This window comes from Mandrillus leucophaeus, unplaced genomic scaffold (genome assembly GCF_000951045.1).
Source record: "Mandrillus leucophaeus isolate KB7577 unplaced genomic scaffold, Mleu.le_1.0 Scaffold937, whole genome shotgun sequence".
Classification (NCBI taxonomy): Eukaryota; Metazoa; Chordata; class Mammalia; order Primates; family Cercopithecidae; genus Mandrillus; species Mandrillus leucophaeus.
In genome coordinates this window covers 712031-738266 of record NW_012110219.1, presented here as the reverse complement: position 1 = coordinate 738266, position 26236 = coordinate 712031, and the positions used below count along the sequence as shown (strand labels likewise).

Below are 26236 nucleotides of genomic sequence, written 5' to 3'. Positions count from 1 at the left end.
TAAGACTTTCTTGCTAAAAAGCTTATCACCCAGGTTCTGATTACTTTTTTTTTAAGATTATGAGAAATTTTGCTTTTACAGAATTAAACCCTCTTAACTCAGCATATCTGTGATTTATTATTATAAGTTCACATGAAAAAGCTTGTGGAATCAGTCTTTTTAGCTCATTGATGTTTATAGAATTTTTGTTGAGCCACATGTTGAGGATGCTCCATACAGATTTTAGGAGCTAAGACGAGGTTTCTTCTTGGGGGATGTTTCATCTTCTTTATCTTCTTGTTTTTCTTCTTCATCATCTGGATGATCCACTAAACGAACCACACTGCTACCACTTGGGCTACCTGTTCCAATAGCAGCACAAGCAGAATAAGATGAAGAGAATTTGAAATCATCAGAAGATGTTCTTTTGGGAGAGTCTACTTTGTCTTCATGTTCTTGGGTTCTTTTAGTCTCCATAAATTCATCGTCATCTTCCAGTGGTAGCATAACTGCTTCTCCTTCTTGGGTTCTTTTAGTCTCCATAAATTCATCATCATCTTCCAGTGGTGGAATAACTGCTTCTCCTTCTTGGGTTCTTTTAGTCTCCATAAATTCATATAACTGCTTCTCCTTCTTGGGTTCTTTTAGTCTCCATAAATTCATCATCATCTTCCAGTGGTGGCATAACTGCTTCTTCTGCATCTTCCATAAAACATATTTCTTCTTTCAGCTCCATTTCTTCTATGGTACCTGTGCAAACTACTCTATTTTGCAGTACAGAATGTAAATTCTTCTGTATTTGACTTTGTCTGTCTCTCTCTTTTTCATATTTAATCTTCAATCCTTTGAATGTCTGAACATATTCAATTGATTCAAGTGTGTTATAAAACTTTTCAACTATATGTGAAACAAGAGGCTTGATATTTTCCACTCTTATGTATTCAAATAGCTCAAGAATAGCTGAATTCAACATATTGTACCGAGTTCCATTATCTAGAAGAGCATTTACAACTGGCTCAAAATGATTTCCCTTGATGATGTAATTATTATAAATTTCATCATTAAGGCTGATCATCCTTCTCATAAAGCGAAGAGCACACAAAATCAGGTGAGTATGCTTTGAATTCGTCAATATCAAGGCCTTTCTTAGCAAGTCTTTGTTCAAGATATAGTTTCTTATGTAGTATGTATGATGTTGTATACAAAATGTAAGTAGCTCTAAAATCAAAGCAAGCAGTTGTGCTGTTTGATTATTATTGGGGCAATTTTTGTTTTTGTCATATCCAACTATATCATCCTCCTCACAGTTGTGTTCTGAGGTGGCGGCCAAAAGTGGTGCTGTAAATTTATGCATGCAATGTTTGTAGAAGAAATGTAGAAATTCACTTCTTTCACTTTTCTCAGGTGTTGTCAGCATGTTGCGTGGATCAAGTAGAGTATGGAGAACTACAATCAAATGAACGGCACCTCCTAACTCAGGATCAGTATCACAGATCATTTGTTTAATTATCACATTAATGAAAAGGTCACTATCTTTGCACACCTGGGATTCTGAAATTATAAATTCTCGGATCCTGGATGGACTGTACTCCACTAGATAAGCACATATAACTGCAGCAGCTGACCTCACTTGCAAATCATCCCTGATCATTATGATTTTAAGAACAGGAAGAATTCCCAACTGTGTCAATGTTTCTAATAGTGCATCTTTGCTTTGAGGCTGTAATGCCTGAGAAAATGAACATAATTCCTTGAAAAAAATTAGCAATTCACACCGTCTATCATCATGTGTAGTCTCATCCTTTAACTGTGCAAAAACTTCATACAAAAATTTGTGATCTTTCTGCAGCATGCTTACTATCTCAGCCTTGTTGGATAAAATAAACGTTGTAAGTGTAGAAAGACAATTGTCTTCAAATATGGAAGGCACAGGCAAAAGAATATCATGAATGTACTGTACTCTGTATGTCTGATGTATTTTTTGCCTAAGTTCAGAGTTAGTTATTGGTATAACTTCCTTGAACTTTGCATCATTGGTCAAGAAGTCCCTATGCCTTTTTGGCTGATCCAAAGCAGGATCATACTCAAGGCATCCCACCACATCCATGATACACTCGTCAGAAAACATTATCTCAAACAGACATGACTTGTTGAGGGATAAAATTCCCTTAATAATTTCATGCAAACGGTATAAACCTTCAGTGTTCTCTAGGTTTTCACAAGTGTGGAACAGTTGCAGTAGTTTTTGAATATAAGCCTCATTTTTCAAGATCAGAGCCAGTCTTTCCCTACGGATAGGTGAGGCGAGAACTGAGTTAACTATGTTAGCAATTTGATCAAGCGTATTGAGTTCACAGTCAGGCAGCACAACCGTATTACCAATTACTGACATTTCATCAAAGTCTTCTTCTGATTCATCTGAAATGTTCTGTGTGATTTGGACAGACGGATCCTTACCTTGAACTTGACAAATTTCTTTCCAAATATCCTGGCAGCCGGCTGGGTCCTGGAAATTCAGCACCAAACCATGGTTCTCAGCTTCATACCAAACAATCAGTGTCTCTTCATGTTTCCGATAGGGCCTGTCTGGAGGTATCTGTGACCGCAGGATGACTGACCCATCTGAATCTGACCGAACAAGCAGAGACATGCCCTGGAACTGCTCGTCGTAGGTGGATGAGACCTGACCGGTGCCTAGATTGTTCCATTCCTGGTCTTCGTTCAGGACATAGACTTTTACACTGTACTTCAGGTCTGCCATGGCGTCCTCTGGCCTCGCCCCGTGAGGTCTGGTCTCCCAGGCACTGCTTCCGGTACAGCATAGAAGCGGCTGTTGTTTTGACAACGATGGTGGCCGAGATGGCACCCCTGATAGAAGACTGCGAATCAGTAGCGGCTAGAGGGGCGGAGCCAAGGCTTCGGAAAGGTCGGAGGGTGGCAGGGTTCCTTCCTGTTCCCTCTGGAGGCCCTGTTACCTCTCACTTTCCACTTTCCCCCACCTCAAGCACCCTGAATCTTCTCTCCATTGCCCCCCAATCCCCCATCCCCTACCGTCTCTTAAAAAGCGAGTCTCAGGCCGGGCGCGGTTCGCTCACGCCTGTAATCCCAGCACAGCACTTTGGGAGGCCGAGACGGGCGGATCCCATGCGGTCAGGAGTTCGAGACCAGCCTGGATAAAATGGTAATACCCTGTCTCTACCCAAAATACAAAAATTAGCTGGGCGTGGTGGCGGGTGCCCGTAATCCCAGCCACTCGAGAGGCTGAGGCAGAAGAATGGTTTGAACCCGGGAGGCAGAGGATGCAATGAGCCGAGATCACACCATTACACTCCAGCCTGGGCGACAAGAGTAAGATTTAGTCTAAAAAAAAAAAAAAAAGAAAAAGAAAAAAAAGCGAATCTCTTGGACTCTTCTCTATTGTCAAGAAAAGCGTCATTCTGGCAGGAATCTTGTGATTTCCCCAGAATTCTTCCCCAAAAGAATGTGCCTATGTAATCATTATTATACTTGTTTAAAGGAGCTGCCACCAAGTTTACAAATGGAAGCTTAGAAATTAGAATATGATTTTTCTATAAAGGGTTTTGTTTCTCTAAAACATTTTCGCTCATCAGGTATTTGGGAATGGAGCCTTAGGAATTTTGATAAAAGAAACTTTAATCACCTGTGTCCTGACAAAGTTCACATTTCACATTCTGTGTCAAGAAAAGGCTGGTCCAAAAAAGAAGCAGGAGCAAGTGACCTATAGACCTTTAGCAAAAATCAGAGAAATGATATTCAGTCTTCCCAATAAGGCTTGGCATGAATCTGTATTATTCACTTATATATCCTTTGGGGAGGATTGTTTTAAGAAGGAGTTGGTTAACTCCTCTGGTCTGTTTAGCTCATCCTAAAGCTCTATCTTCTAGCACAATGGGGAAAACATTTCCCCAACTTTTCCCACTCCATAAGGACACTCCTCATCCGTAGGTAAGGACTGGGCCAGAGGAAAACTGTGAGTTGAAATTAGCCAACAGTGAGTATTGGCCATCACAGATCAATTATTTTATTTCTTTTCTTAATAATGATAATAATAACCACAGCAACTAATAATACTTGAATGCTTATTATGTTCAAGACACTGACAAGAACGTTAGAGCTACTTTCTTACTTAGTTTATGTAATGATCCAATGGTATAGGAGTATTAGTAATCTTTTTAGGATCAGGAAATAAACTTAGAGAAGTTAAATAAATTGCCAAAGGTCACACACTAATAAGTTGAGGAACTCTGTGTTCAACATGTCTTTCTGCTTCCAAAATTGGTTTTCTCAGTCATTGAACTATGCTATCCCCTTCTTTTCTTGGCCTTCATTACACTTTATTTCACATTTCTTCCATCTATATAATTTGTAATCAACATAAAATTATCAAGACAAGATGGAAGTCACGCACTTCCTCCTTTAGATCCACATCTGTGTATATAGCCAACTGAAAAATAGAAGCTTGGATATGGCAACTCTGTTAAATATAATTTTAATAGTAGCCAAGTTGATTTTTGATGTAGCAGCAAGTTTTGCAGTTTTCTTTTAAAACATATTTTTCCAAAACATTAACCCTGTTATTGCAAGGGAAAGCTAAGAATTGGGGCACATCAAGCACATTTGGACTTGAAAAGTCCTATTTGTAGCAATCACTTCATTTTACATAGCACTGGAGATGTGTGACAATTCTCAAGTAGAAAAGAAAAATTTCCACACACCTCTTTTGTAATATGGCCTATAGTAGATTATAATTCAAGAATATTACTTATGACAGTACAGCTGAGGCTCTTGGGTAATTGAATGCAAAATGACAATTACTTCATAGGAAAATTTAAATGAATGCCAGGAGACTGCTGGTTTAGAAGCATTTACAAATTATAAATAATATTTAAACGTAAAATTAATAAATGACATATGAGAATGATATATGTACTAAATAATCTTCTTTCAACACGACAGAGTGTGCAAATACACAACAATAATACGACATGCATGCTAATGGTCTAATTTTTTTTTCTCTGCTGTGTTTATATTGAAGTCTCTGTCAGAATCAACTGTAATACTGTCAATCCCTTGAATATGCCTTCAAGTTCCATTCTCTGAGAGACGTTCAGCACAAATCTCTGTGTCCTCACAATTTCATCACTGGGAGTTTCCCTTAGGCCAACTAAGGTTCCTTTATCTTAATCAGGTTAACTAAAGTCTCTACGATCTGAAAGTCTTATATTCACATTTCTTAGTGCTATTTCTGCAGTAGTTTCTTTCAGTTCCTATCTTTATTTGGTTTGATAAGTAGAGCAATGTCCTGTTTTCTTCATCAGTTAACTTTTTTTTTATTTTTATAGTTGTTTTACAGGGAGCAAAGTAATAAGAATAAAATATTCTAGGAGCTGTGTAAATCCTTTAAATATACATTATTTATTTTTCATTTAGTCCTCATAAAAATTGACCTAAGAAAAATATTATTACTACCTTATTAGAGAGGAAAAAACTTGAAACTCCAAAACTGAGTCAAACATTTGGTTCAAACCCCTGTCGTAAGTGATGATGCCAGAACTTGAAACCAGTCCTTTTATAGTTCTAATTCTGCACTTTGCCCTTCCCAATATGCAGTGTTCTCTCTCAGACAGTATATAAATTTTTATAGCAGATGTTTACAACAATGTAGTTTTTATTCCAACTATGACTGTTATTTGGTGTTTCTTCATTTTATTATGTGAAGAAAAATATTTGAGGCCTGTTCAAAATAAAAATGTGTAGACTGAGTTTTAAGATTAAGAATCCCTCTTTTGTTTTGCATGCTTGCCCCTCTCACATTTCCTCCCTATGACCATAGGGTAGTAAGATTTAGTTCTTCATGACTCTGTTCTAAAAATAAATACATTTACCCGAGGATCTTGTAATTCATCCATATCTGAAGACCACTGGGGTTTAATTTTTACACTTGATCTTAGCCAAAAGGCTGAGAAGCAATGGGTTTAATTTTTATATTTCCAGAGTTCTTTAGAAAACAAAAAAGGAATGAGTCACACATTTCTGAATTTTGGGTACAGTAAACTCACACAAAATGTTTATGCAGTCACTTGCCACATAAAGACATTTAGGTCAACAATGGACCGCATATATGACGTTGGTCCCATAAGATTATAGTGAAACTTAAAAATTCCTGTCACCTAGCTGTCATAACATTGCAGCCCAATGCATTACCTTATCTATGCTTAGATATGTTTAGATACATAAATTTTACCATTATGTTGTAACTGCCTATAGTATTCAGTACAGTGACACGGTGTGCAGATGTGTAGCCTAGGAGAAAAAGCTATACCATATAGCCTAGGTGTGTAGTAGGCTATACCATTTGGGTTTGTGTAAGTATACTCTATGGCACTCACACAGTGACAAAATTGCCTAAAGATGCATTTCTAAGAACATATCCCTGTCATTAAGGGACGCATGACTATATATGAAACATTTTGATGTCTAAATATTCTATCTATAAGAGGACAGAGCATTTCATAGTGGGAAAAACAAAGTGATTTTTGGTTTTATGGAATGGCATTAAAATATGGTTATTCAAATGCATCTCATCTAAAATTTTCAACTTCAAAATAATTAGTGTAAAACACACCTACATGTTTGCTGCAAGTTTTCTAGCTAACTTATTCTGTGGAATGTTGCCTTTTATGGCATATCTTATTGGAATATCTGAAACGCAAGGCAAGCAGTGTCAACTCCATCTTTTCTGTGGCTCAGGTGAAAAATATGGAGTCATTCTTGACTTTTCCTTTTTTCTTACTCCTCACATTCAGTCTTCTAATATATACTGTCTGTCTGACTTTCAAAAAGTGTTCAGAATGCTGCCACTTCTCATCACATTTGTTATGATTATTACTACCAGTGACAAAGCCACCATCATCTCTAGTTTGCAAATTTTTAGTAGTCTCTTCTCTTAGCTTCCACCTTTTCCCTACACTAGTGTATTTTCAACACAATAGCCAGAAGTGATTCTTTTAAAACATAAGTCACATTCTTCCACTTCTTTGCTAAAAATTAATGTTTTTACCTTAGAACAAAAGCCAACATTCTAAGTAGAGTCTATCCATCCCAATAGGATCTGGCCCCTTTGATCTACTTGAGCTCTTCACCTAGTAGTCTCTTTCTTCTTTATTCTGCCCCAGCAACACTATCTACCTTGCTGTGTGTGAAGTACATTGGGCACACTTGCCTCAGGACCTTTGTATCTGTCCTTCTTTCCACCTGGAACACTCTATTTCTCAATGTCTATGTAACTAACACCCTCATTTTCTTAAAAAATTATTCAAATGTTCTTGTTTTTCTAGTGACACCTTCCCTAACCACCTCTTTAAAATTGCAGGGGCTTCCCATTCCAACTCACCCATCACTTTTCTTCGATGTGTATTTTCTCCATAGTACTTAGCATCATGTGATCATTTTGAATTTCATTTATTCTGTTTTCTGAAACCAGACTATCAACTGCATGAAGGCTGTGATTTCCTTATTTTGCACACTGCTCTGTCCCTAGCATTTACCATAGGCATGGTACACGTAGTTTCTCAGTAATTATTTGCAGTATAAATGCATGAATAAATAAACATTCTTTATAGAATGATTTCCAATAATCCATTTATTTATTCCACGAACAGTCATTGAGAAACCCCTATGGTCAGGCCCTATACCAGGCACTGGGGATGAAACAGTGAATTTGAACTTTATGTTCAGTCCTCTTATGGAATAGCTAGATAGTCTTATCAGGAGGTATTTTTAATTTACAAAATACATATATCGTTTCTTCTGATACCTAAATTTCATCTTTTTCGATAATTTTCTTTCTGTTGATGGTAACCAAGGAAACAATACTTTACATTTTTAGACTTTCAGTTGCATGAAAGCTAGTGTATTGAATAAGCTGGATGTTTTCCTCTATGTTCTGTCAAATATTCCTTCCCCAACCCTGAGAGAAATCTCAGGTAGAAACTGCAGCATTTCCATCCACTCTCAAGTGTTGAAAGAACCGTTATTTTCTAGTATTAAAATGTTCAACCCATTTCAAACTTCTGTTTGACCAAATCAAGTTCATGGACAAGACCAGAATCAAGAGATGGAAAAGTATACTCCACCTAGACAGGGAGATCATAGCAAACTTATATAAGAAAGGGTGTGGGTAGAGGGAAGAATGAAGAATTGGGAACAATGTTGTATTTTTTCATAAGCTTGGACAAGTACAACCAAGAACTTCCCTGGGCAAAGAGAGATGTATGATTACTCTATATAGAGAGTATTAGAATGTGTGGACCCTTAAAATCTTCTTTCATTCTCAGGTGAAAACATCATCCTGTTATGTGTGCACTGCAGCAGTACTGACTTTTGTCTTCCCAGTGTCTCAGAGGTAAGAATCATGCAAGTATTTTCTTGGATCCATAGGCAGTTTCTGTTAGCACTAGTACATTCTCAGTGCTAGTTGTACGCATGGCTTCCTTGGAAGCTCCAAAATCTGCTCACACCTCATGAACTAAGGAGAGGAAAGAAAAAGGGTAACATATTCTTTTAACCTCATGTAAATTTTAGGCGCTGACTTTCAGTGCCATGTTCTCTCTTTTTTCTTCTGTTCAAATAGTTACTTCCAGACTCATTTCCAGTTTTGTTTTAAATTCTGTAATTCATAGATCTTTTCTTCTCTATTTGAATAGACTATGCTACTTCCTCTTCCTGTCTTGATCATCAAGAATAACATTAGCTCTCTGCTTACTAATTACCCAATAGCTATGTTGTATAAGTACTAGTAATGAGCATAATTTGGAGTTAAAAATACTCAATTTTTGCCTAGAGATAGAATCATCTTCATTTCTTCAGTATAGTATAAGGTCTATTTATGTCATACAATATATATTTTCATTTTATAAGGAGCAGTCTATTTCATCTTAACATTTTTGCCTTAATTCAATTAACATTTAAAGGGGTGCCTTGAATATATTTGATATATGATGAGAAAATTGAATTGAGTCAGAAACAGAAACAAATTTCATGATAAATAGGGGAAATCTAAACACTTTGGCTAGTCTTGATATTGGACATGTTACTACTTGTGTGAAGATCTTGTTCATTCTTCCTGAAAAATAACCTCTTGTGTTTTGTTACCGCTTGCTGGTCTGCTATCACTTTCCCTTTTTTTTTTTTTCGGAGACGGAGTTTTCACTCTTGTTGCCCAGGCTGGAGTGCAATGGCTCAGCTTACTGCAACCTCTGCCTCCCAAGTTCAAGTGATTCTCCTGCCTCAGTCTCCCAAGTAGTTGGGATTATAGGCATGTGCCTCCCTGCCTGGCTAATTTTTTATTTTTAGTAGAGACTGGGTTTCTCCATGTTGGCCAGGCTGGTCTCGAACTCCTCACCTTAGGTAATCCGCCCGCCTTGGCCTCCCAAAGTGTTGGGATTACAGGCGTGAGCCACCGTGCCCGGCCTAATCTGCTATCACTTTTTTAAGCAGGAGGGCTGACATAGTGTAAGAATGTATTTTTGAATTACACATTAAAATCATTCAGAAAAAAATCAGACATTTGTTTACAGTTAATTAAAATTATAATTTTTAAAACTTCTAATATAAGGGGTTTATCAAATATGTAGGTGAGAACAAATGTTCTCTAGAAGAGAATTTAGAGGAAGGAGAGTTTATCCAAAGAACAACTTGCAAACCAGGGAGATACAGCCTTCAATGTAAAATGAAATTGCATTGTAGAAAATAAAGGGAGGATTTGGCTTTCATAGAGAAAGTTTGCACCCAGGTTCCTATTCAGGACCTTTATGCAAATGAAGGATTCCAACTTGCTTAATTCTGATTAATTGATCCCTGCTGAACTCTAATTGGTCAATACTTGCTGAGTTTGATCCATTGATGCAGGCCATATACTATTGGTAGGTTCAGGTCATGTGAACATAAACAGTCAGCTATGAAAGTCCCAAAGTTAAACAGACGTGGGTTTTCTGGGAATTCAGAGTATGTGTGGGGTCTATAGTGAGCAAATGGCCACTTGGCTCTATTTTAGATTTAGGACTAGTTAGCCACTCAGGATTCCTCTTGATAGATTGGCTCTTTCAGGGCCATATAGGTGATACATACAGTATCATGTAAAACCAAGATAAAAATTCTTAGTACTCATATATATTGCATGACCTTTTAAGTACAATAATTGCATTGGTTCCCTATGTTTTAGATGGCTCTTAAGCACTATATTTATCATAAAATGTGACCTTATAAAGTGAATTTTGATGAGGATTTTATGCCTTAAAAATGCCTGTATTTGTGGGCTTGTTGTTTGATTGGTTGGTTGATTACTGAGAGTAGGTAGAGCAGGGTAGTTGTGGTTTACCCATTCGATGTCATTAACACCACATTCCCTGCTTGTGGCAATCAAAAATATCTTCAGTCAGGGCCAAATATGCCCTGGGTGAAGGAGGCAAAATCACAGTTGGTTGAGAATGACTACTAGTAATAATTTTCAGTTCTTATCATCTACTAAGTTTTTAAAATGCAAAAACTAGTTCTCAAAAGACAAATCGTATGGTCTTCTTTTCATGTCTGATATAGTAAAACCAGCTTATTTGAATTTTTGTGGCTCAAGATTTCTCTTAATCAGGATTTCTTCATATTTACAGTAATACAATACTTGACATTTATCATCAGGCCCTCTCCAGAAAAATAATTAAGAAGTGAATTTGTGTTTTAGCAATTCCCTTTTGTTTTCCTGCAGTCCGTTCTCACAGCACCCAGAGCTTGCATACTCCTTTCTATAAATCTACATTATTTAGCATTCTACCAGGCCCCACTGTCTCACCCCATCTCCTACCTTTCTCCCCGCACCTTGTTCCAGCTCACTGTCCTTCTTGCATATCTTTTTCTCTTCTAAGGGATGCTGACCAGAACTCCACGCCCTTATATTTTCATATCTCCTTCCTCATCGTTCACATTGCATTTAAAAAATCAGTCCCTCAAAAAAGTATTTGCCCACAAAATCTGAGGCAGCAAACCCTTCTCTTCATACTCTAGCATTACCCTATTTCAGTTTCTCAACAGAACTTTCTCAATCTAGAATTATCACATCATTTAGTTACTTTTATTGTCTTATTCTGCTCTCATCCCACTCCCCCAGCCCAAAAAAGCCAAAGATAGGTCTTGGCCCATCTTACTTTTTTCTGTATTGCATTATCTAGAAGACAATAGGCGTTCAGTGACTATTATGAATGAATGCATCAAAGAATGTGTAAAAATCACTCTTTCTGTTATAGTGGAAATATTTCATGATAAAAAGAATTCGATTCCTCCTCATATTATTAAAATCTATCAGTTTGGTATCTAATTTCATTAACCTGTTTTTTTTCAGGTTCTTTCTTAAACTTATTTCTGGATGAGGATAAGGAGGTTAACAAACTTATCTGAATTTCCACAGCGAGTAAATATTCTGAGCTTAGATTTGAACCCTGGCAGTCAGACTCAAGAACCTGTGTATGTAAGCTCCTTGCTACAAGACATATCATCATTCTCTTTCCCTTCTCTTTAAATAGGTACTGAAGCCACATTATATGTCTACGTTATAAAATCATCAAGTTAGAATCTTAAGCATTTGGACAGGCAATATGTGTCTCCATGTATCTCTTCCTATCCCCCATACTCATCTTTTTCTTCTTAATAGTACACATAGAGGACAATTAAATATAAAGTGCTTCTACTTCATGATCTCTCTTCCTTAAAATATTTACCCTCAAAGTATAACTATTCTTTTTTAAAAAATTTTACTTGAAGTTCCGGGATACATGTGCAGAACTTGCAGGTTTGTTACATAGGTAAATGTGTGCCATGGTGGTTTGCTGCACCTATCAACCTGTCACCTAGGTATTAAACCCCATATGCATTAGCTATTTGTCCTGACGTTCTCACTCCTCTTTCCCCCGCTGACAGGCCCCAGTGTGTGATGTTCCCCTCCCTGTGTCCATGTTTTCTCATTGTTCAGCTCCCATTTATGAGTGAGAACATGCGGTGTTTGGTTTTCTGTTTCTGCGTTAGTTTGTTGAGGATGATGGCTTCTAGCTTCATCTATGTCCCTGAAAATGACATGATCTAGTTCCTTTTTATGACTGTATAGTATTCCATGATGTATATATACTGCATTTTCTTTATCCAGTCTATCATTAATGGGCATTTTAGTTATTATGTTTGCTTTAAATAGAGGTGAACTGACTTTAAATTTTATTCTCCTTTTTTTTCTCATGCCTCTGACTGTGATAAGCTTTATTTGAAGCATTAGTTTCACAGCTGTGTGCTACTTTAATTTACCTTCAGTACTATCTTGACCCTTTCGTTTTTTGCAACACTTTTTCTTTCCAAACGTATTTTTTTCTTTCTATATTTTTTCCCACTCTGAACTCATAAGAAGTCTTTGTAGACATAGTTTTCATAGTAATTTGTTTCCTGTATTTATTAATAGGGTTATTCTTTGTGATAATTATGTTATGGAGCATGTCAGTCTATTTACTTACACGATATCACTTCTAATGCATAGGAAGAACCATTTCTAAAAATTTTGTATGTGAAAAACCATTTCTAAAATTTTTCATTTGATATTATCTAATTGATAACTTTGTTCTTGCTCTCACACATATAAGCAAATGCCGTCCACAGCTATAACTGGATTGCCTAAACTGGTTTTATTATCCTGAACAGTTATTCTTTTTGCTTTAATTTTAAAGACCTCCGGTATGAAGATGTAACAACTTCCACTGACAGCATTTTCTAATATCTTTCAACTTACATCAGTGAGATTCTTTTTTTTTTTTTTTTTTGCCTTTTCTCTTAAATAAACCTTCCTGTTTTACTTTCTTCCTATTCTCTTTTCAATGGCAGGGTCAGAAAATGAGAGCTCACGTATCTACTAAATTGCTTTCTTTCATCTGAAGTTAAGTGCTCGTCTTTCCAGGCCAAGCATATCTGACCTTACCATGGCATTTATAATTTCTTTGGTAACTGACTATTAATCTACCTTTTTGGGGTTGCATTTTTTTATCTTCACAACAAGTAACTATAGTTGCACATCTAAAAGAGAAATATCATTCTAATATACAGTAATTCTAAATATCTTTACAGAAATCCCCATTATTCTAAAATTATACATATCTAATTATCCAATCTCAATGCCATGTGTACTTCTGTTGCCTTCAGCAATATTAGCCTGCTTTTCACTTTAATTCAACAATGGAAATAAGAGAGGAAGAATATGCGTTTTTTGCAATATTCTTGAGGTTGCTCTGGGCGTATACTTATGGGAATCTTTGCCATTTATTTAGAATAAGTAGCAAAAGGAAGCAAAGAAACATGATAAGGCATATCCATTCCCTAAGGGCTCTAATGTTCAGGCTCGATTGGAGTCCCGAGGGTATTTTAACACCTAAGTCCTCTGACTATAAATGTGTCCCTCGGGTATTTTCAGTTATTTCAGGGAAGTGTCAGTTGCTCATTGTACAAGAAGCAATTATCCCCAGGCAGAAAATAGTTCAAAGAAAGAAAGGAAGAAACCTAGTTAGTGAAACAAGGGACCAAAAGAAGAAAGCTTACAAGGAAATGAAAATTAAAAAGCACATTGAAAAAAGTGCAATGATATATATTTACTATTTATTTTATATTCAAAAGATAAATATAGCTATAGTGGCATATAGCTATATTCATCTATATCTACATTTGCATCCATATTTTTATCCCACCCACATATGCATACATATCCAGATCCACATTTCTGTCCTTATCTGTGTCTGTGAGAGGATGCAGGCTTGATGGTTAGGAGCCCAAACACAAAAATAGATACCTTGAGTTGAAACTCAGACTGTATCAGGCACTAGTAATGTGACATGAACAATATTCTTACTATGTCTTTGCCTCAATTTCTACATCTTTAAAGTGGAACTGTTACCTACTTCATTTGGTTGTTATGGGATTAGAAGAGGTAATAGGTATAAAACACAATGGTTGCTGGTGAAGTTACTATTTAAACATGTTGGTTCATGTTAAAATCTTACACCTGAATAGCAACAAAAATGTTCTTTAATGTATTATACTCCTTTTAAAGGAAAATGGGTCCAAGAAATTACAGGCTTTTTGTTCTTATTGGTTCAATGGTTAGATATTAAATGCACATTTATCAAGTCTGGGATGTGTTTATGCACTGTTTAGAGTTCTGAGGGAGTGACACAAAAGACACCAATGACTCCTACCTACTTGTCTGGCCCAGGCACTATATGAAGTGAAGGCAGTAAAGGAGAACCTCAAAAAAAGGACTCTATGAATCGCTCTGGGCCTTGGAGGCTTTGGAAGAGGGGCTGCTCTAAGGTTCCTTTTAGAGCAAGACAGTGAGTGCTATGTAATAGGAGTCCTCCTCAAGAAACCATGGCACTCCAGGTGATCTTGCCACTTTTCAGAGTCTCTGATTTTAATTGGTTTTATTTTGAAAATAGGTCAAGTCACTTGATTTCACTTACAGCTTGGGGCCAGAGTCGATTTTTTCATGAGTTACTACTAAAACAAAATGACTTTAAATTGCTGAGGACACTAGGATTATGTCACTCACTTCCCTTAGAGGTAAGTACTCTACTTTGAGTTGGGAAATTTCCTGCAAGGACATTTTGATCACCAAAGTTAAGTTTCCCAAATCACATATAATTTTTTTAGTTACTAATTCACTTTTCAAAAGTTTACGATTTTGCTAGTTGTTTCCAGACTAGAGCCAATTTATATTTGAAGATATTTACATGTCTCTTATAAACAAATGTCACATTCATTTTCAAGGGTCTAACAATTTTGCAAAGTACATTCTTCCCCCATGAAGGTTGAAGAGCACAGATGAGCAGCTAATCAATCAGATTGGGCTTGTAATACTCAGAGGTTTAGTCCTGGATTTGTTTTGGATTATTAGTGTGTCACTTGAACAGGTCATCTAACTCCTCTTTTACCTCAGTTTCCTTTGTGCTGTGGCTGGAATAATAATAAGACTCCTTTTTTGATACTATACTTGGAAAATAAAATTTAAAATATTTTTGCATCTAAATTTTGCAATACAAGTGCTGAAAATATCAGAAAATGGATTTCATGCCCAACTAATGAAATTAATTGCAGTAGTGTTTATATGCAAACCAACACATTGTTGATGATTAGACATTTAAAACTGGAACTGATATTTATGAAAGTTAAATGAAGTTATTTCAAAGATCCAGTGAGTATTTGTTGACTGCTTCCTATGAGGCAGTAAATTTGCTGGTGACTCAGTGGTGAACGCAAAGATGAATGCCCACCCTCTGTCCCTCTCAAATCTTATGCCTGGAAGGGAGACAATTAAGCGCATTATAGGGGCACATGGGACAACCTAAACGTATCAGGGAAGTCTTCTCAGAGAAGATAATGATTAAGTTGTGACTTGAAGTACAATAATTAGTATTACAGATGTGTATGGGATGGGGCGGCGGGTATAAAAGGGACAAGAGTAGAAGGGATTGCAACTAGAGAGGAAAGAAAAACAGGTATTAGATCATAAAAATTATGTAACCGAGACTACTTGAGAAAATGAATATGGCAGTATCCTATGGGCACTCTGTAGTGAATGGAGAAGGAAAACAAGCTGTGGTCTTAATAAAAAAGTTATAGAAATCTTAGTGAGAAATGGTTGTGATCTGAGCTGCAATGTTAGCAGTGACGATAAGGAGAAGTTGATAAATTCAAGAAATATTTAAAGGTTTTAACTAACAGAACTTCCTGATTGATTAGAAAGAAGGTGAGCAGGGCAAGTAGACACACAATACAAGAAAATTACCAACTTGGTACATGCTGATGTCTTTCAATTAGAAAGAAGGGCGTATTTAGGGGGAAAGACAAATTTAGTTTGGATGAATTGAGATTGAGGTACATATATAGAATATCATAATAATAGAGGTGTGGTAGGGTACAATGGTTATTTAATCTTTTCACTCCATTTATGTGAATGTGACCTAATGATGATCTGCTGAGAGCATTTGGAAGGACTTTAGAAATGATGGACTGAATATTTTCATGCCATGGAGCTGTTTCACCGGAAAAGCTTAAGGTAGCTCTCAAGGCTAAAAAGAGAGTTATCAATGCCGAATAAGAAAGAATCACTGCAAAATTGGCAAGTTACATTAATTTTACCTTCTCTGCTACTTTTTCTCTTGCAGCATTGTTTTTCTTTCTTTTTAGATTTGTCTCTGTTTAATTCTGGAAAATCTTTACCAATATATAAACAGATAAAAACTGTGTTTTATAAGTTGTGGATGGCCAAATTGAGAAGTGTTGCACTCCTCTTTTTTCTACTGCATACAGTGTTACTTCCTAGGACAAGTTCAAAGTAGGTAACTCATTGAAAGAAGGATGATAGATTTTGTGTTCTCTCATTACCTTTCAATTCCTAGAAATAATGATGAACAAAAGCTGGACTTGTTTCCCCAGATCTCCTGCCTTTCTTTTCCTGAAAGGAATAGATGTATACTACACCACTTCCTGCTTTCATTAAGTAGAATTAAAATAGCATGGTGACTGACCTGGACAGGTCTGGAATTTGATTTCCTTGTTCTGAACAAGAATGATTCTAGGCAAAATTGATTAAAAAAAAAAAAAAAAAAGACTTATATTCAGTGTTTCTGTGTTTCTCTTTAGCTGCCTTACTTAGACTTTATTTTGACTTCTTTCTGTGCAGGCATTTGCCCAGTCCTCTACTGCTCACCCAATGCTCTTTTAAACCCTTACTCTAGAACTTCTCCAAACCCATTTTTCCATCAAATCCTGCATCTACTGTATTTTAGGGGGTGATACAGTGTATAGGGAAGGAGGAGGAAACTCTATGGGCTTTTTGTAAGTAATGCGAAATGAGAGGGGACAGTCATTCAAAGACAACTAACAAGCCTCAAAATTGTTCTACATCTTAAACTTCAAATAAGCCTTCTATACTATATCTTTCAGTTCTTTTTAGAATGAAATGCCTAGAATATGGATTGCTAGCTCATCAAGTAGGGATATGTGGTCTGGTTGCCATGACCCCATTGATTTAATTGAGTTCACTCCCAACTATGATTCTCAATGAATCGTTAGTCTCATGTGTCCAATTCTGCTATGTCATTCTCTTATTTTGGGGATGGATATTTTTAGGCTTGATATCCAAGAAAGCAGTTTCTCTCCCAGTTTTATGCAGAGCTTAAAATGTTGTTAACTCTATACCTCCAGGTAAGGCAGAAATTGCATACTAAAGTAAAGTATTAACACTCACCTCTACTTTGAACAGTAGCAGTTCTAATTATGTAGGATGCAAATGATTAAAGATCATTTTTAAAATGTAAATGTAACCCTCTTGTTTTTAAAGCATATACAAGCTGCAGAGTAGTTTTATGTGTAAAAGGTGCTTTTTAATTTGCCTGCTAAGAAGAGAAAGTTGGCTTTCACTAGAGCTATTTAATTCTTTAAGGATAATGAAATATCTGAAGGCATCTCTAGTTAGATTTAAGAGAAATAAAGAATGTCTCACCCATAAAGAGTTTGGATTACATTTGCTTTCTTTGTGTGAAAGATACATAATTCATAAGCTAATGAGTTATAAAGGTCTTCTCAAAAGTAAAATTGTATTATCACTCCCAAGGGTAAAATAGACAAACTATTCTGTAATAACTCATTCAAGTTTATTTTATCATAAAATGTTAAACATAATTCCCTCTTTTTAAATGTGCCATGAGAAGAATGCCAAGATACAGAGAACTTAGGAATTACTAGAGCCAAAGTGGAAAGAAATCCTATGTGATATTTTACATTTTTTGTTTTCTGATGAAGAGGAAATTCAATTTTTAAAAAATTAGGAATAAAAGCATTGATTGTTTAGCTCTAAAAGATAACTAAAATTAGGCAACTTTTACATTTTTTTCAATAAGTTATTTCCTTTTGCTATTGTGGTCTCATCACTGTGATAAGAGCCTTCTATGATGACTCCCAGTGATCCTTTCTCCTGGTGTTTATGTCTTTGTATAATCCTCTTTATTTGCATATGGGCTTAACCTAGTGATTAAAGAATAGAATATGACAAAAGTGAGGGGATGTCACTTTCAGGGTGAAGCTGTAAAAGATTATGACTTTTGTCTTTCTCTCTCTCTGTCTCTCTCTGTTTCTCTGCTTCACTCTCTCTTTCTGACACTCTCTGGCTTTTCTCTCCTGCTTGTTCTGATGAATCAAGATGCCATATAGAGGTCTATGTAGCCAGAAATTGAAGGTAGCCTCTGGCCAACAGCCAACAAGAAACAGGCCCTCAGTCAAACAGTTCTCCTGAGGAACTGCATCCTGAGTCCAATAAGTAAGCATGATGGCAGATCCTCCTCTAGTAGGGTTTTCACATGAAGTCACATTTCTCACTGACACCTTTGTTTTAGCCTAGTGGTCCATGAGCCAGCGGATAGATGTAAGCTGCACCAGGATTCCTGATCCACAGGTACTTTGAGCAATTAATTGTGTATTGTTTTAAGGCACTTAGATTTGGGGTAATTTGCTATGGAGAAATAGGTAACTAATAAAGTCCTAAACAAATCTTCACTACTATATGCATTTTCTGTGTTTACATTTCCATTATGTGTAAATTTATCAAAGCTCAGTGAAATTTGTTACATAAATTAAACATTTATAAATATGGAATTTGTATATAATTCCAGTAGCCAATTTAAAAGGAAGTGGTATTCATGGTGAATTTCTTTGTTGCCAAAGAGGAAACATAATTTTGAATTTGATGGACAAATAATTTTCCTCTGCAACATAATTTTAATCTGAGGTTTCTGGATTCATGGTTAGCATTTTGGGTGGGATAACATTTCTCTGCAAGAAGTTTATATTATCCAGTCCCCTTTCACTAAATGACAGCAGCGGGTCTCAGACCTTGTGAAAACAAAAATACACCCAAACAGTTCCACACCCACCTAGAGAGGGTCACATTGTTTCTAGATTAGCAGTACAAGAAATCTCTGGATGGCCTATGAGCCAAAAAAATCAATGTAAAATATTTTGTGTTTATGTGCATTTTTCTGGTGAAAGAGTTCATGACTTTTCATGTGACACTAAACAAAGTTCATGGTCTCCAAGTATGTTAAGAGTTCCTGGAACACACCACCACATTAACTGTGTTTTAGTGGCTAAACCACTGTTTTGACTGAAACAACAGTTAGTTGATTGGTTAAATGATTTTTAAATATATTTTTTCAACACATTTACAGAGGACCATGCAAGATATTAGAGGTACAACACTAAAAAGACATTTATGATTCTTCTCCTAAGGAGCTTATACTTTAGTAAGAAAATGGATATTAATCATGAAGAGTTCTGAGAAAATTGGAGAATGCTTGGAAGCATATAAGTGGGTGTGCCAGTTATTTGCTTGTTTGCTCTCAAATCCATTCTCTCCTTCCTTGTTCTGGTTTACATGACAAAGGTTGATGCTGCAAACAACATCAGGCGTGCTCCTTTGCTATCTGGCTACTTTATGAGCTTGCTAATGGAATGCATGGACAGAAAATTGGACAGTCTGAGGCAGAGACAGGTCAGGATAATTTTCTCTCTGCGTCAGGTGGGTCTGTTGGTGGTAGCTCTGTCTCCTCCTTGGCTTTAGCTTTGACTGGACAGCTACTACCTTTTTGGTTCAAATATCCCTTTGGTGGCCTCAATTCCTGACATCTGGTAGCACTGTTACTTCTCTAGACTTTATTCTAGGTCTAGTCATGGTGGCAAATTCCTGCAGGTGCAAATTCATGAGTGTTTCATCTTCTATTTATTCTTTCAGCTCATCTAACAACTTCATAACTTGCCTTCTGTATTACATTCCTTCTATTGACCTACTGGACCCTAACTGATACACCAGGCCACTCAAACTGGTTAGGGAAGGGATGTGTCAGGAAGGCTTTTCTTGAAGATGTTAGTTAGATTTGAGCTGAAGTCTGAAATATGAATATGTATTAACTAAGTCAAAATGTGGTTAGACAAACAAGAGAACATTTCAGGAAGACTATGTGCTTGTGATTTTCCAAAACTTCAAGGTCAGTGTTGTTGAAGTTTGGAGAGCAATTTAGAGAATAGCTTGAGAAGAAGTACAAAACATGCCACATTTTACAGGGCTTTAGTCCATTTTAAGAATTTTGGTACTGGTCGGGTTCTGTGGCTCACACCTGTAATCCCAGCACTTTAGGAGGCCAAGGCAGGTGGATCCCCTGAGGTCAGGAGTTTGAGACCAGCCTGGCTAACATGGCAAAACCCCGTCTCTACTAAAAATACAAAAATTAGCTAGGTGTGGTGGCAGACACCTGTAATCCCAGCTACTCAGGAGGGTCGCTTGAACCTAGGGGACGGAGGTTGCAGTGAGCTGAGATCACACCACTGCACTCCAGCCTGGGCAACAGAGCAAGATTCTGCCTCAAAATAAATAAATAAATTAATTAATTAAATAAAAGAATTTTCGTCTTTATCATAAGCGCAACGGGAAGCCTTTCATGGATTTTGAGCAATGTTCAGCTGTGTGTATTTTTAAATATGTACTTTAAAATTTGTATTTAAACATTTATAACATGTGGAGAATGAGCTAGGAAGAAGTATAAGTAGAAGTTGGTATAACAGCCAAAAGGCTATTGTAATAAAAAAGTGATGTTAGTTTGGGCAATGCTGGGTAAAACTGTAAAGCTATTCAAATGACTTAGTGATGCTTTGGATAAGGGATAGGTCAGGTAAAGGAAGGTGACATAAATGATTGGTTTTTGTCAAAAGGTGAATTATTATTCATTCACTGAGTTAGAAAAACTAGAGAAAGAATGAATTTGGGAAAAGGATAAAAAGTTCATTTTGGATCTATTGAATTTGAATGTCTTCAGAAAAATAATGGGAAAGTCTGTGTGTTAGGATTACTGGATTTGATTTATAATTCATAATAACCTGAAATGGATTTATTTTACTTTTGCTCAGTTGGGTGACCAACTAGCAAAGAGTTGATTTGGACATATTATAGATGTGTCATTTGTGATCTTGTTTAGATGAATGTAAGGTAAGCATTTCCATTCTAAAATCTTTAAAATAACTTAGTTTTGAAAACTTAATTTTCTATGAGTTTCTATTATTCACCTTAGTGATTTTATTTCCCACATTCCTTCACATTTACTAGATGCTTAATAATGTTTAGGAAATTTAAATCGAGTTATGCCTTTCTAAATGATACCAAATTTTCCCCCTCCTAGACTAAAAGTTTTAATCATATTGCAAATTGAATTTAGAAATGTAACAAATCTTTTATGTTGTGGTGGTAAATGTGATCCTATATTAAAATTTTGGTAAGACAGAGAAAAGAACATCAAATATTTTTTACATTTTAGAGGTAATTCAATGAGTCAAATGCTAATTCCAAACTTAAGTGCTCAGAAAATATAACCTCCATTAGATTCCATGGAAATGAGCTAATTAAAGCTCATTTAAGACAGAGCTCATTTAAAGTTCTTGACATAATTTCCTCTTATCCTTATTCTTCCTTCAAAACTCACCTTTAAATCATGACATTGTAATATTGTCAAAGTATAGGGAATGAAAATGTGGACATCCATCTGAATCGAGTCACTAGAGATATTCAGCAACTTCCACAATACCAAAAAGGAAAATCTGACTTTTGAATATGTTATATTTGGTACTTTGAGAAGGCTCCTTTACAAAAAATACTAAAAGTTATTTTAGAATAATCTTATTTTGGTTTTTTTTGGAACGTTAGAAAGAACTCGAAAATGTAGAGGATAACCTCCCTTGACTGCAAGTTATTAGATAAATTCGCATGTCATTTTCACCTCATTAACATTCTAAACTCTTTTCTCTTTTCTTTATGTCAAAAACAGTATCTGTCAAGATAAGATAATCTGTTATTTTGAGATTACTACCCCATATTTAAAATAGCTTCTCATTTATGTTACAAGCAAGTCCCCTATTCCTGAAGGAGTAATTCAAAATTGTATTGTTTTGTGTTTGCTTGTGTATTTTTTTTGTGCATTTTCATTATATATGTGTTTTCATTAATTCAGTGGTAACATAAAACCACAAGTAGCTGTCATCTATAAGCTAGCAATTGCTTTTGTAGAGCGCATTTAAAACAACATTGCATTGACCTGAACCTCTTTACTTGTTTTACCCTAAACATTTTATAACACTTTAACATATCAAATTTAGTAAACATTTATGGATGGCAAATGCAAAATCATATCAATAAAAGGTGGTAGTGTTCAACTTCAACCTCAAACAGAAGAGAGTAAACTGCCCAACCATCTCTATGCATAAGACAAGATAATATGTCCTCTTACAAAGAAAAACATGTACATGGGCCTGGAATGTTCACAATTTAATGAAAAGGTAATTTTTCAAGTAGTAAATTAATAAAAGTTGTTTACATTTTTGGAAAATGCTCTGTAATTCGTGATGGGGAACAAAAGATTAACTGAATGGCTTAAATAGCAAAAATTTTAACAAAACTGTTTAAGAGGTACTTTGGTGTTAAATTATAATACATCAAATTATGAAATTTAGTTGAAAAATTAATCTTTATCAATATTTGAGTAGCTTTCTTTCCACTTTACTTTTGTCCAGTTGGGCTTTGTTTACTTAGGTTTAAAGCTTGACAGGGAATGTTATTGTGCACAGTGATGGTTTGGGTGTTTAAGTGAAAGTTGTGGCTAGCTACAAACAATAAAGGTTTCCTTACTTCCTTCCCCCTTATACACCACTTTTAAGTTTTGAGATGTCATCTCTTTAGACAACCTCCACGAAACAGTGTATTTCTGCTTCAAATGGATAGACCTAAGTCAAGTAGGAAAATGCATAGGGGTTGTGAAGGAAAGGATCTGTGGCCTTCATGGATTTAGAAGCTCTGTTGTTGAATACTTCAGAATAAGAAAAATTACTGAGAATGTGTTAGACTTTAAATGAATGTATAGGAAAATTCAAGCAGACCTTTCTGATGTTTGGCATTTCTAGATGTTATTTCAAGGGCATAGGCATATTGTTGGCATCTAGGTGCATTCTTTTAAAGATTGTTTCTTGATAATGGTATTAAAGGATTTGAGTATCTTAGCATTGCAGATCAGCAAGCATTGGTGATTTCAAATAGAGTTGGAGGATTATTAAACATTATTTGTCTATGAATTACAGCAAAAAAAGCAAAAATGCTGATAGATATAGGAAGGCATTTGTATAGTGTATACATATCTCTTGACAATGCCTGAAATAGTATTCAATAAAATTCAAACATTTAAAAATTATTTTTGTTCTCATAAGTGGCTTTCAGATTAAATTCAAATCCTTCTCCAGTGATTCACAAATCCTTTTATATTTAAAAGTTGTAAAATCTTTCAACCTGAGAAAACTGATTAAATAATAATAATAAAATAAAAGTTGTAAAATCTTTATAGTATTAACTTGAAAAGATTAGAAAATTTGACCCCTGACATTAGGAATTCCCCATCCCTAAGTTGATGGTCAATGACTAATATTTCCAAATTGCTAAATAAAATATCTCCTGTATTCTTTATAGATATTAATAATTAGAATCAAATCAGTCTTATTTGGAAACAATGAGTACCTAATTACATATGCTGAGAATACTGTGTAAGTTATACTTTATTTTCATAAAACATTATTTTCAAATTATGGGTATGTTTTAGATAATTCCCTTTTGTGCAAGAAATATTTTTATATTAGACACACATACAGTGTGTGCATTATATATAAAAGCAATTCTAAGAAATCTTAACCTGTAGTGAACTATGTATTGAAGGAGAAAGAAGAGAGGAAACTCATACAAGGCGGCAGGAGAGAAAGTATAAACAAAGGCAAAATGATTAGAAAGGTATCATGTAAAACCATTGAAAAAGAATCCAACTGTAATAAGGACATCAGTAGGAGTTTGAGTTATGTCTTTAAAAAGAGAACTGAAATGGAGATATAACCTAATTTGACTAAAAAGGCAGTTTATATTTGAAGGGTTTTAAGTCATGAACACTTAGGATTTTCATAATGGGAAAATAATTGAAATTATTGTGTAGAACCTGCAATGGAAATGATCACATATAATTTCCTTAATTACCAAGGCTTTGATTATATAGTATATTGTGTGTTTGATTTTCACGAGATGACATAGACATAGGTATTCTCAGTCTTGGAATTAGAACTGGAAAAGTAAAACTACATAAAAAAGCTTTGCTGAATAAAACTCTCCTGCTAATATTTGAATGCATTCAATTGTTTACATGCATGTTGTTGTAAACAAAAGTTCCACATATATCAGTAAAATTTATATTATGGCCCTTGGGTACTGGTGAGCTGCAATGAAGAAGGGATGGTGAAGAAAACACAACCACTGAAAAAGGAAGCTATGGGAGAGGTTCCTTCAGCTAAGTCCTTTCATTCTTAGATAGTTGATTTAAAAATTAATTAGGGTTGAAGTTAAGTATCCTTCTGTATTACATATACCTTTAGTGGTTCTATCATCATCTGGCATCCAAATAATAAAGTAGAAATACTTCAAAATGTTTCATTATTCTATAGTATGATTAAAAATACAAACGAACAAGTTGATAAAATAGATTGAATCAATAAACCATTTTAAAGATTAATCTTCTGATCATCCTTAATTTAGTTTAATCTTTCTACACGAATAATTTTAGGCAATGTTAAATCATAATTATATGACACCAAAAAATCCTAAATTAATTGTTATTGCTAATCAGAACTACATGTATTAAGCATTATCTCATATTTTAATATTTGAAGTCACTATGGGATATGTGGCCAATTAGGAAATATTACAGGGTTTTTAAAAATAATTCATTCTATTAAAATGAATGTGTTGATAGTAGGATAAACCTTCCATTATCTTCATTCAATTGAGTAGGAATTTTTTTTTTTTAGTGGTAGAAATTCTTTAGCAAAAATCTGTCACCCAGGCTGGAGTGCAGTGGTGTGATCTCGGCTCACTGCAACCTCTGCCTCCCGGGTTCAAGTGATTCTCCTGCTCAGCCTCCCGAGTAGCCGGGATTACAGGTAGGTGCCACTACACCCAGCTAAATTTTTGTATTATTAGTAGAGACGGGGTTTCACCGTGTTGGCCAGGCTGGTCTTGAACTCCTGACCTAAAGTGATCCGCCCACCTTGGCCTCCCAAAATGCTAGGATTACAGGCGTGAGCCACTGCACCCGGCCATGATTTTACATTTTTGATGTAGAGAGATGGAATTGATTTTTAGCCACTTTGTTGATATGTAATTTATATAGCATGAGATTCACTGTTTTTAAGTGTAAAATTTTAATAAATGTACAAAGTTTTAAATCATCTCAAAAATCTAATTTTTAACAATACTATCACAGCAAAGAGAAACTTGAACCTGTTTCCAGTCACTTCTTCACACTCACAGCCTTAGCCAACCAGTATATTTTCCTTCTCCAGGCATTTCATGTAATTTTTATTTTTGAGTGACTTCAGTCACTTATCTCAATGTTTTTCTGGTAGTTTCATGCTACTTTCCAACTCTAGTGATTTGCCTTTTCTGGACTTGGTTATTATGAATAAAGCTGCTATAAAACTTCAGGTAGAAGTCTTTAACTTGGATAGAAATTTAAGTTTTTCAATCTTGAAATCCTGTCCTAAATATTTGTTAATATTTTATGAATCAGGCATTCAATTTTCCAAAGTAGTTGTAACATATTTACATTAGCAATGTTTGAGGGTTCCAGTTTCTCTATATCATCAACAATACTGGCTATTTTTAATGCTTTATTGCCATTCTAGTGTGTATTATCTGGTATCTCCATGGCATTTTACCTTGCATTACCCCTCCTAAAAAATGGTGTTGAAAATTCCTTCATATTCTTATTTCCCATTTGTATATCTTCTTGAGCAAAATGTCTACTAAATTATTTTGCCAATATTTAACTGAGTTATCTGTGCTCTTCCTGAGGCAAAAGAGTTATTTTCATGTTCTGGAGACAAGCCATTTACTTGACATATGATTTGTAAATGTTGTATCTGTATTGTAAATTACTGTTGCAGTTTCTTGATGTATGGTTTTAAAACACAAAGGCTTTTTTAAAAAGTTTGGTGAAGCCAAAATTACCTCTTTTTTTTTTTTTTTTTTTTTTTTTTTTTTTTT

General features: G+C 35.4%; 1 protein-coding gene and 1 pseudogene across 2 annotated transcripts; one reads left to right on the top strand and one right to left on the bottom strand.

Annotated features, from left to right (window-relative positions):
• Positions 1–222: 222 nt before the first annotated feature.
• Positions 223–2777, bottom strand: LOC105532152 (putative SMEK homolog 3). 2 transcript variants are annotated; one of them, XM_011970240.1, is made up of 3 exons: positions 643–2777; positions 499–596; positions 223–294 (listed from the first exon to the last, which is right to left on the bottom strand). In XM_011970240.1, exons 1-3 carry the CDS (start codon positions 2738–2740, stop codon positions 223–225), a joined length of 2268 nt encoding a protein of 755 aa, XP_011825630.1. In that variant the 5' UTR covers positions 2741–2777. The 2 variants fall into 2 exon arrangements, with proteins under 2 accessions (XP_011825630.1, XP_011825629.1); XM_011970239.1 differs by having other exon boundaries at positions 223–596.
• A 49-nt stretch (positions 2778–2826) lies between these two features.
• The window catches only part of LOC105532157, a 55546-nt pseudogene continuing 32136 nt past the window's right edge, over positions 2827–26236 (top strand).

What these genes read in the sequence shown, in the direction of transcription:
- LOC105532152 (XM_011970239.1), bottom strand. Translation starts at nt 2,740, where the DNA reads ATGGCAGACCTGAAGTACAGTGTAAAAGTCTATGTCCTGAACGAAGAC. An exon ending in GCCACCACTGGAAGATGATG is followed by an intron (nt 597 to 642) that starts ATGAATTTATGG and finishes AGAAGCAGTTAT; the next exon opens with ATGAATTTATGGAGACTAAA.